Here is an 11,351-nt window from a genome sequence, read left to right on the forward strand (position 1 = left end):
GACCTTTTATTTATATAGATGTATATAATTTGAACCTTTAAAAACAAATCCTGGTACATAATAAAACCAATGAACCTGTATAAATATGTATGAATGGATGTATATATCTACTTGTCACTTTTGCCCCATCCCAAGAAACCTTTGACTAGTCCAGTAAGGCCTGCACCTTGCTTCTTACTGTCCGCCGCGCCGGTCTTATCGTCCAAGTTCGGGAACTCCACGAAGTTGCAAGCGAGGTCGAAGAATAGCGGCTTGCAGGGAATGGCTTCCATCGGCGGCGGCATTTTGTAGATGTTGGGGTTCTTAGTGAGAACCTGAGTATCCTCCCTGTACTCGTCCAAGCGATCAACGAGAGGTTTCTTGTCCTTGTAAGACCTACCACTTGATGTATACTTCGTGTCTTCGTCTTCTTCATCGTCCTCAAGAACGGAGTCAGCATGGACTTCGAATTTGCAGCTCTCTATGTCCTTCTTCAATATTTGCAACTTGTCCACGAGTTGTTTGTCGCTGAGCTTGCTGGCCAGCGACTCGGCGGAGTAGTTGCTGCAACGTTCCAACATGGCGAGTGCCTCTCGGAAGCGACGTAGCCCAGTCAACACTTGAGCGATGTAGTAGCAACGGAACGCACGGTATGCCTTCGTCAAGGTCTCTATTTCCTGCTGGTATGCCGCATCAGTTTCAAATCCGGGCAACTGTTGCAATTCAGTGAAGTTCTGCAAGATGATCTCATAGAGCCGAGTGAGGTCTTGAGGACGGACCTTCTTGCCGTCAATCTGTATGTTGTTCTTACGAGCTTCCTCCGCCTGTTGTACGAGCAAGTTGTTCCTCTCAATAGTACGCATCAGACGCAAGTACATCAAATAAGAAAGCAAGTAGTTGATGCCAGACATCTGCGTTTCGGAAGCCGATTTAAGCTTGGGGTCACTTTTGATTTCGTCCTTAATAGCTGAAATAGCGTCCTTGCAATCCATGAGGATGTTTTCGAGGATATCAATCTTGGCTTGTACGGTCTCTGCGCTGGCGACGGACTTGTCTAGATCTTGCAATGCGATAAGGAATAGACGCACTTTTTCCGGTCTCACAGTGACTCGTCGACCGCGCCATTCTATCTCATGCATCACGCCAGAGCGAGACTCCCTGTAATAGTGCGAAGACACATTATATAAAATAGTTTATGGAAAAAGGCATATAGAAAGCTATGTCTGAAACGATCGCAAAATTTTCTAAATGAAATAAGACTTACTTAGCTTGCGCCATGAGAGTATCGAGGTTCTCAATGAGCCCCTGTCCGCGCATCGCCACGAGGTCGCCGGCCGCCGACTCGTCGCCGATGTTGTACGCGCAGTAGCGGAGACTGGGCTTCAGTTCTTCTACCTGAAGGGATTAAAATATATGTTATTGGTATAGATCTCGCCAAACTTTGTGTCGTCACGGTACTAAACGCCAGTAGTATCTTTACGTAATATCAGGCGGCGGAGGTGTGGTTGCCATTCTGTTTGCAAAAACTATAGCTATGAGTACAGGGTGAAGAAATTGAATATCAGAAGTTAGATGTAGACTACATTACCACTATGGAACACATCTTATATCTACAGCATATGCAAATTTGGGGGGCTATCTATTTCTAGGTATATCTAAGTCAAAGTATTTTTTTAAATTCAAATAGGCCTATAAAAGCTCTTACGAAACGTTAAACTAGTTGTACGGTTCCAAAGAGTTATATATTATTATTTTTATGTGTATATATTTTTAAAAAGTTTTATGTGTATACTTTCTTACCAAGGGCTATGGGGGTTGCCTGGATAACTGGGTTGAGGAGGTCAGATACGGCAGTTGCTCCTTTTAAAACACTGGTACTCAGCTACATCAGGTTAGACTGGAAGCCGACCCTGACATAGTTGGGAAAAGGCTGGGAAGATGATGATGGGTATATATTATTTTTCAATGTGTAAGACAAACCTTCTGCTTAAACACAGTCCTCTCATCCTCGGGCAGGGCGGCACAGAGTTTCTCCAGCACGAGCTGTGCGCGGTGCAGGCTCTCGGCAGCCGCACGCCACTGCTGTAGCTCCACTAGTAGGGCGCCGCCCAGCCACGCCGCGTACGCGCCCGCCTCCAGCTGCGTGCGAGCGTCGCAGACACCACTTTGCTGGAAAAGACAGAGTTCAATTTTAAATGACAGTCGAATCCGATGAGTGTCATTTATATAGTGCCGCTTAATGTTGTGTGGGCTGTTGTAGCAATTACAAATAGTAATAACTGTAGAACGCCTGAACCGACTTTGTTGACCCATATCCAAGAACTGCCACTAGGACTAGTGCATTAGCTTTCATCTAAGAAACCCGCATCCAAATCGGTTCAGCTGTTTAAAAGCTGCCGTGCAGTGCCATGCCACAGACAGAGAGACGGACAAGCTTATGAACTGATGGACTTACAACGGTCAAACTTATAACTTTTGTGTCAGCAGTAAAAAAATAATAATAAAGGGAGTTAAATTTTCAATAGTATCAGTACTACCTCGCATAACTGCAGTAGCGTCTGAGCATGAGCAAACGCCTTCTTCAACCGGGACACGAGATGGAACTTCTTCCTGGGCTCAGTGTTCGCTTCTTGGCGTAACTGCATAGCGTAGGCCCACGCTCTCTCTGCTTGGAGTAGTGGCACGCAGAGCAAGCGGCTCTCTGCCGTCGTGGCAGTCAGGTGGACGGTGGTGACGTCACGTCGGCGGTAGTGACGGCGGTCACCCTGGAAATACGTGGTGGAGTATAAGAGGAAATATTGTATCTTGATTTGATTTAAATATGATGATGATGATGTCTTCCTAGCCGATTATCGGCTACGACGGCTGTTCTCACGTAAGGAGATTAGCCAACTACGCAGGACATATTATAGTGCACGAGCATTTGCGCAGACACAGGTGCACTCACTATTCCTTAACTCTCATAGCCCGATGGGACGGTAATCCGACACGACCGGAGAGAGATCAGGCGCAGGACCGACATTTACGTGCTCTCCGATGCACGGGTGTATCAATCACCAACTTCCAGGCTCCGGGCTGCTTTGTGAAAGTCTTCTAAAACCCACAAAGCGAAAATATGATAATGAGCGTAAATATGATAATGAGAGTAGAAGTATACTAAAGCTATTACAATTGACATTATTTGTAAGGAACAAACACAATCCCTTCTGAAAATCAAAAATGTCAATCATCTTATGCAATCCCAGTTCTTGAACAGAATTTGAAAAAACTAACCTGGGGTATTTTGAGCACTTTACGCAGCCTCCTGATGCGCCTTGAACAATATCCTCGGTAGCGCTGGTAGTCACCGTGGCGCAGGCCATGCTGTTGCTGAGCATCCTTCGTGATGCGGAAAACTGATACACTAGTTAAGGATTATTCGTATAAGAGACTAGAATGATTCCTACAGTTGTACCCGTGTTCTGAAAGAAATTCTTCACCTAACTAGATTAAATTAAGTCTATGTCACCTGGAGATAGTCTAGTTTCCTTATAGTAAAAATTATGTTGCATTGGAGCCTATAGGGTTAGAACCAAAAAAGCCCTATATAATAGAAGTAAGTTTAAATAATAATAAAGAATAGCAAAGGAAGAGAAATCTTTCTGAACATCAAAACTTCTAATACTAGAATTCATCTACTATGACTTGTCAGTTTAGGCTGAAACTAAAGCCCAATATACAACAATGATTACATTTAAAATACAACACTGTGTAATAAAATAATAAATGATGGTGAAGATGAATTGAAAATGAACATTTTCATAGTATTTATTATACAATCTATTCGTACCTGTTGGATATGATACCAGTACCCCTACCTAGACTTAAGTGAAAGAAGGTGATATGTATGACACGAGATAACGAGTTAAAACATACCATACGGCAGCTCATCACAAGTAGAACACTAGTGTATTATTGTAAGGTATAGGCATGTAATTCATTTTAAGTCACAGTAAAAATGTATATCGAAAATTGCAAAGGATACTTTCTAAAGTTAAAAGCCTCGGCGACTTGACTTCTTCTTTATCATTTTCTTCAGCGGAAATAGGTTTCGCATCCCCGGAATCGCCTTCCAACACCACCATTGTGACTTGCTACGATTTTTTATAAGGTTTTAATTGGAATTAGATTAATATTTCATAGAGATTTTATTTCAAATAAACACCTGACAACTCAAGACAGCTATCAGACAACACGACACATGTTTCAGTGTTCCCAGTAAATTTTTTCTACATTTTTAACATATTTCAGTCTCACTCACATCTTCAGGAAAATTATTCTACTTCGTAATGGGTGAGAAATAAAATTATCTTAGTGATTGCCGAAGGTATTTTATATAATTTGAATTTATTTATTTATATGTATTAGTGCGGGTTCTGCGTTCCCTGTGTTCTGCGGTAACCTAGGTTGCCTAAGATGCCTTAGTTAGGCCTCCGAGGGTATAGGTCGTCATCTGGTTACAATCTTATGTTATGCATACATAAGTTTTACTTTAAATAAAAAATGTAATCCAATATCTTGGGCAGTAGCGGCTTTAGGGTAGGGCGCGGTTGGGCGACGGCTCAAGGCGCCGGACAATAGGGGGCGCCGCAGGCGCCCCCAACCAATCCTTAATCAGAATTTTACTCCTATTTTTGTTTTAAATTTCATCAAAGATCGCAGCTTACAAGAACTGTATCCAAATGTGTGGATAGCATCAGGGCCGCCTTAACCTATGGTGCAGGGTATGCGAATAACCCAGGCGCCGCGGGCTCAGGGGCGCCGCGGTACGCTCCTGGACCAAGAAATTTCTATTAAATTAATGTATTGTCATACAATGCCGGGCGCGTTAGATACACTACTTTTATGTCTCAAAAATGTTCGCGCTCGCTTCGCTCGCGGTTTCTTTACTTTACACTTACATTTTTTTTCACATATAGCTACTTTTAATTTAATGTCCCAATACTCAATAAAATTCGCGCTCCCTTCGCTCGCGACTTCTTCACTTCACAGTCGCCTTTTATTATATATGTTAAGGACTTTTAGTGATCCAAATCTCAAAAAAGCTTTTTCGGGCTTGCTTCACTTTATAGTTATTTTTATTTTTCAACATTTTTTTGTCTACCATAGCAAAAAGGTAGCGTCGTTTTTAAGTCCTTTTATTAATAAGAAAGTAACTTCTAGTTTATATTTATGGTACTACTTTAAGTCCCAAAATTTTAATTCATAGGCGCCAACACCAACAAAGAGTTATCTACGTTTGGGCTACATTTTAAGTCATTTTTGTTTTGAGTTCTAAAATATAACAAAAAATTTCGCGCTCGCTTCGCTCGCGCAATCAGAACCTGTGTTCCCGTGATTTTGCATTCACCAACCAGCAATAACTTATGTAGATTGTGCTACATTTTAGGTAATTTTTGCTTTGACTTGTTAACTATAAAAAAAAATTCGCGCTCGCTTCGCTCGCGCAATCGGTAACTACATATGTCTCTGTTTTTCGAATGGGCTTGAATTGCAGTTGGGGGCGCCGTAGAAATCTCGCCCAGGGCGCTAGTAGAGTTAAAGCCGGCACTGATCTTGGGAGTAGTGGTGTTCAAAGTTGCTATGCGGCAATAACTTGCTATATGCGAAATGCTATAAATTTTTATCATGCTATTTTACTTGCTATATTTATAGCATGCTATTTTATGAGTAGGTTCACTAAGTCGGTGCGAATAAAGCAAGCGTAGTGACTGTTTGCTGTAGTTACTTGCTAAGTTGCTATACAAGAAATTAAGAATATTACATCGCGTTTATGAATTCTTACGATAAAACGGAACAGTAAAAATCCAATGAACTTTCCTTCATACTTTTCAGTAGTTTTCAGGCTTAGGACTGTCTATAATTGATTTTACGCTATAAATTAATAATTTGTAAATATACATTTCAGACGTAAGTGTTTTTATGAAATAAACTGGGTATGTTATGAAAAGCGTATTTAAAAGTTCATTGATTGTATGTACAAAAATCAACTATTTAGCGCGAGCGACCGATAGCAAACGCAAGCATGCGACGACGACTGGCCGCCCCGCCCACCGCCGCGCCGTGTCTGCTACTCTGCTAGTCTGCTATGGCTGCGATTGCGATTCATGCATGATGCGAGTTGCGACGCGCGACGGACAGAGACAGAACGCGTGTGATATTTTTATTAGCAAGTTAGCAACTTAGCAAGTAGCAACAAGTGTGAGCCACGATAGCATTTGCTATATGCTATGTTTAAAAAGCACGGTGCTATATTTTGCTATACGATATATTATCCATCACTACTTGGGAGATGACGGCAGATAGAAAAGTATGGAAGGAGAAAACATGCTGCGTCGACCCCAAGTAAAGTTAGGATAGGGGCAGGAGGATGATGAAAAATTTTAAAACAAAGGTCAAGCGACGCGGAGTTATATACCTATAATAAGTTTATAAGTTTAGTAATAACATTAAATCACGATTAATTATTATGATTTATTCTACAACATTCTGCATTTAGAGGAATGTGACCACGTTCCATGTTCAGAAATGAACATTTTTAGGTTTTTTAACTGACAATGGCAGGACGTTCGATAGTTTGACAACAGGATAGCAAGATAGTTTTCCTTAAGTGCGACAGAGACACGTTCATTTTATGCTGCAAAGTGTGTCTGAAAACTTCAACTCGACATTGACAATCAAATTGTTTTCCTCTTGTTTCTTTCTCTTGCTGTTTTAGGTTAGTGTCCCAAGTTTTAAAATAATTCTTAAATATCTACAAGATCTTACTTAATTTGAACAGTTTTATTCGTCGTATTAAGGGTCCTAGTGCTAAGTGTTATATTTTAATACATATTTTCTTTTTCAGAACGCATAAACAGACGAAATGGCAAAGTCTAAGAATCACACAAATCACAACCAAAGTGAGTATTTCTATTGCCTGATATTGTGAATACGAAAATACCAAACTGTGATTGTTACACGTTGAAATATAATTTTGTACATACATCATATGTATTGGTGCTATTCGTAGTCCGTTTTAACAAACTTTTGAAACTGCTTTGGGGTTAAGTTGACGTGATGTAAATACAACCTGTTTTTCTTCTTTTCAGACCGCAAAGCCCACAGGAATGGCATCAAAAAGCCTAGGAACCAAAGGCACGAATCTACCCTCGGCGTAAGTAACATTTTTTTAATGAATTATCGTCGTTTTGTACTCATTTTATGATGGCCGGTTCTTTCAGCAGTAGTTTTGTTGGAAACCTCTAGAATTTATTGAATAAGTGTTGAATTTCATCAGTAGGTAATGTGTACTTCTCATAGTAAACAAACGTTTATATCTTGAATATTTACCTAATGCCGGCCATACGCAGTTTTTTGAAACTGCGCGACCTATTCCCACGCACACTCTGGTCTTACCTGCGCAGGCATATCTGCACAGGTGGATCTCTCCTGTGGACTGTATCATGCATGGCGAGCATAACCTTGCCAGTTCATGCATTTGCCAACTTAAGTTCAGCAGAACTTGCGTTATCCAGTATCTTTGTAATCTGTCTTCCGCCGGCAGTAATTCAAAATTTTAAATAAATTGGGCAGGAAGAAAAAGTCATATTACTGCATATTGTGAAATTCTGTTCCATGTATAACAACTTGTTGTTCCAGGATTCTTAAAATAAAAAAGTGTCTATGTATTCTTTAACAACTGCTATAAAAGGCCATTTAATACTGAAAAGATTTTTCAAATCTCACTTGTTCTTGAGAATATCATTTCCAACCAATCAAATAAATTTGCTAAGCAAACTCCAATGTAATTTAAACTCAATAATTCTATAATCCATGCTAGTAGACTTGAAATTGAATTTCTAATTCAATCTTCCCACAATTACAAATTTCAAATTAATACATTGTAATTATTTTTCATTTATAGATGGACCCCAAGTTCCTGAGGAACCAAAGGTTCTGCAAAAAGGGTAACCTGAAGCCAGCGAAGCAGCTAGCGCGTGCCGCTGAGAGGAAAGCCACGCGGGAAGCTAAGGCCAAGAAATGAACATCTAGCTGTAAGGAAATAAAAACTAAAACTTATTTAGTTGTTTGATTTATTTTACCTTGCAACTAGTACATTGATAGTTTGATCTTTAGTTAGCAATAAGGTTGTATGCAAAAGCTTTGTAATAGGTACCTAAATAGTGCAGTTGATTTCATAGTAATTCAATTCTTGTATAGGAAAAGAAAGAACAGTAAATTGAGAGGAATTACATTTGGAATTAAAAAAAAGTTGTGGTGGCAGTGCAGGTAAAGAACCAATTTCGCAAGTATGAGAATGTGGGTTGGATTCCAAGTCGGACAAGTAACAATGCAACTTCGTATGTACTTTCCAAGTATATCTTCCAGAAAAAGCTCGAGAGACGACAACATTTGGAATAACCTTTTGGTTTTTTCTGTCAATTAAATGAGGAACCCACTCAAGTTTCTTAAAGGTATGATTCCGAACCACGCTGCACGCAGCAGTGTTGCCGCAGCAGTGCTGCCCCTAAGGTGCTGCCCAGCAGTGCTGCCTGCCGCGCAGATTCCGAGCAACGCGGCAGTGTCGCTCTGTTCGTGGTGATGCGTTGTTGTGTATTCGTTAGTTAACTTTGAGTTGACAAGATGTCGATTGATGACCAACTTTTATTTATACTGTTGGAACAGGAAGAAGTCTGAGTCAGAGAAATTCATCCTTTTGTTGTCAATTTACGTGTCAACATTCAAGTAGGTACTCTTGCTGCGGCGGCAGACGCGTCACTACTGCAAAATTGAATAGAAATCGAATCGCAATAGCAGTTTTAACCATATCGGGCATTCTGCTACTAATAGAAGACCAATCGTATTCGATTGACATTTGATTGGTGTGCGATTGGTTTGCTATTTCGGTGATTTTGGTCTATACGGTAGTTTGCTGTACAATCATTTTGCAATCGTAAATCATTTTCAGACAAAATGATTCATTATTGAATGACAGAAAAGGATAAAAACGTTTATTTCAAAGAAAAAATAGCGGAATGCCACATACGCTTCAATCGTAATCGAGTCGGGATTGGATCTCAGTCGAATCGAGTCGAACGTGAATCGTATGTCGCTTAAGTAAAATTATAAATTAGGAGAATTGGGCCCCGGGCCCGATTCTCCTAATTTATGTCATTGGAATACGATTGGTCTTATATTAGTAGCAGAATGCCCGATAAGGTTAAAACTGCTATTGCGATCATATTGCGATTCAATTTCTATTCGATTTTGACAATATTAACTTAGGAGAATCGGGCCCCTGGTCTGTCGCGGCGGTAGGGCGACACTGACGCGCAGCAGTGCTGCCGCTACATTGCTGCCGCGACATTGCTGCCTAGCTCGGAATGTAATCTCATATAAGCCAATAGAAATTGTACGGGGACCAGTAGTGTCGCGGCAGCACTGCTGCGGCGGCACTGCTGCGTGCAGCGTGGTTTGGAATCATACCTAAGGGTCAGGTAAATAAAAAAATGTTAACAATCCTTGTTTAGAAATCTTTAATTTGAATTACGTAATAAAGTTACATTAGGTATGATACAATTGTACCATGGAGCATTCTTAACATAAAGTTTTAATAAAAAATAACTATCATCTACACTAACTCTACTACAAACAATGATTAAAGTGTGATTTTATGCTTTTGATAAAGATTTTGCATCCAGAAGTTTTTATCTCAACAATATTTGGCATTGGCACCTTGGGCATGAAGAGCCTGCCAGTACCTAAGTGTAAGAAGTATACCTATGAACTTCAAAATAAAAACCTTATGCCTAATAAAGTACTATTCTAATACAATCATTACAAAACAAAAGGAATACGTACATAAGGGCATATGAATACCATTAAACATTAGAGAATAAACATTTTTTTTAAGTAACTAAATTGGTCGTTAGTGATAGGTCTTAATTACAGCCCAAAACTTGTTTTTCCTACACCACATTAGGGCTACATAATGGATTATTTTAGTATCTTATTACATTAGGTAAAGGACAATGCTATTCTTGGTATGGAAGTTGGGCTCAAGAGTTGCCCACAGTAACTGCATAGTTTATTATGTTCCATAGGCTTATAATAGGTCCCAGACCGAAATATTTCGAAATCTATCCCAGGAGTCCTGAGAAAAACTGGTTTGACTCTTATTCAATATTACGAAAATTATGCTTACGATCTCTTAACTATTCCACTTCTATTACCTTAATTGAAATGCATTATAATATTAATCGACAAATACGAGGTATTGTACGAGATTTTTTTTACCGACTTCAAAAAATGGAGGAGTTTCTCAGTTCGTTTGTATTCTTTTTACGTAAGTACATGCATAACTCCGTCGTTTACCAACCGATTTAAACAATCATTTTATTGTTTGAAAGGATTTACTTTCCAAATGGTTCCTTTGTTATTCGGTCCAAGGTCTGGTGATAAAAACCTTAAAACAATAGGGAACTCTCGGAAATTGTAAGCACATATCGAATAAAAACTTGTCATTCGGGTATATGTCTCCGACACCACAAAACAGTCTAGGTTAAGACCTGACCTGACGATGGAGACGACAGTGAGACGAGGGAACTCCTCAAGGGTATCTATTTACTACCTCGTGTTCGAGCTTATTGTATTCGTGATAAGATTTTTCCATTGCCATTACGGTTATTAATTGCATGACGCTACACGAATTTAGGACTGATTGTGGTAGATAGAGACTGAAAAGCAAGAGAAACAACAGTTACCTTTAAACGTCTACTTCTGTTTTTTTTTTTCCTGTTAGCAGTGAAACCACTATCTATCTGAATGTTATTTCAAGAAAAGAGGTTGTTAGGTTTGTGGCTGCTTAAAATGGCTCGCTAACAATGGCTGGCTAACATTAGAACCGGTTTTTCTCGGGACCTCTGGGACCGATTTCCAAGATATTTGGATTCCGTCTTAAGAGTGAAGTAAAGAAGGAACCTATTTTAACCATTCCCTCTACTGGGCAAATGGCTTGGGCTTTATAAAGTGACTGTTCAAGTTTGACATTAGAACCAGTTTTTCTCGGGACCTCTGGGACCGATTTTCAAAATATTTGGATTTCGTGATAATAGTGAAGTAAAGAACCTATTCTAACCATTCCCAATACTGGGCAAATGGCTAGGGCTTTATAAAGTGACTGTTCAAGTTTAACATTAGAACCGGTTTTTCTCGGGACCTCTGTGACCGATTTCCAAAATATTTGGATTTCATATTAACAGTGAAGTAAAGAACCTATTCTAACCATTCCCACTATTGGGCAAATGGCTTGGGCTTTATAAAGTGACTGTTCAAGTTTAACATTAGAACCG

The 11,351-nt window shown here is 39.7% G+C and overlaps 2 protein-coding genes across 3 annotated transcripts; one reads left to right on the forward strand and one right to left on the reverse strand.

The window, feature by feature from the left end:
• Positions 1-4: 4 nt before the first annotated feature.
• Positions 5-4,234, reverse strand: LOC124633196 (signal recognition particle subunit SRP68). Of its 2 annotated transcripts, XM_047168348.1 has the most exons (6): positions 4,004-4,234; positions 3,253-3,374; positions 2,517-2,744; positions 1,960-2,148; positions 1,244-1,374; positions 5-1,137 (listed from the first exon to the last, which is right to left on the reverse strand). In XM_047168348.1, the coding sequence occupies exons 1-6, from the start codon at positions 4,101-4,103 to the stop codon at positions 108-110; spliced, it is 1,800 nt and encodes a 599-aa protein (XP_047024304.1). In that variant the 5' UTR covers positions 4,104-4,234; the 3' UTR covers positions 5-107. The 2 variants fall into 2 exon arrangements, with proteins under 2 accessions (XP_047024304.1, XP_047024305.1); XM_047168349.1 differs by lacking the exons at positions 3,253-3,374; positions 4,004-4,234 and adding an exon at positions 3,118-3,203 and having other exon boundaries at positions 2,517-2,805.
• Positions 4,235-6,638: 2,404 nt separating this feature from the next.
• Positions 6,639-8,079, forward strand: LOC124633407 (60S ribosomal protein L29). The gene is made up of 4 exons (XM_047168609.1): positions 6,639-6,736; positions 6,866-6,920; positions 7,110-7,174; positions 7,925-8,079. The coding sequence occupies exons 2-4, from the start codon at positions 6,884-6,886 to the stop codon at positions 8,042-8,044; spliced, it is 222 nt and encodes a 73-aa protein (XP_047024565.1). The 5' UTR covers positions 6,639-6,736; positions 6,866-6,883; the 3' UTR covers positions 8,045-8,079.
• The last annotated feature ends 3,272 nt before the right edge of the window (positions 8,080-11,351 follow it).

Source organism: Helicoverpa zea, chromosome 9, assembly GCF_022581195.2.
Source record: "Helicoverpa zea isolate HzStark_Cry1AcR chromosome 9, ilHelZeax1.1, whole genome shotgun sequence".
Taxonomy (NCBI): domain Eukaryota; kingdom Metazoa; phylum Arthropoda; class Insecta; order Lepidoptera; family Noctuidae; genus Helicoverpa; species Helicoverpa zea.

Coding starts and splice junctions, on each gene's coding strand:
- LOC124633407 (XM_047168609.1), top strand. CDS start 6,884: ATGGCAAAGTCTAAGAATCACACAAATCACAACCAAA. Junction 6,921..7,109: donor TCACACAAATCACAACCAAA/GTGAGTATTTCT, acceptor TCTTCTTTTCAG/ACCGCAAAGCCCACAGGAAT. Junction 7,175..7,924: donor GGCACGAATCTACCCTCGGC/GTAAGTAACATT, acceptor TTTCATTTATAG/ATGGACCCCAAGTTCCTGAG.
- LOC124633196 (XM_047168348.1), bottom strand. CDS start 4,103: ATGGTGGTGTTGGAAGGCGATTCCGGGGATGCGAAACCTATTTCCGCT. Junction 2,149..2,516: donor CGCTACTGCAGTTATGCGAG/GTAGTACTGATA, acceptor TGTCTTTTCCAG/CAAAGTGGTGTCTGCGACGC. Junction 1,138..1,243: donor ACTCTCATGGCGCAAGCTAA/GTAAGTCTTATT, acceptor GCACTATTACAG/GGAGTCTCGCTCTGGCGTGA.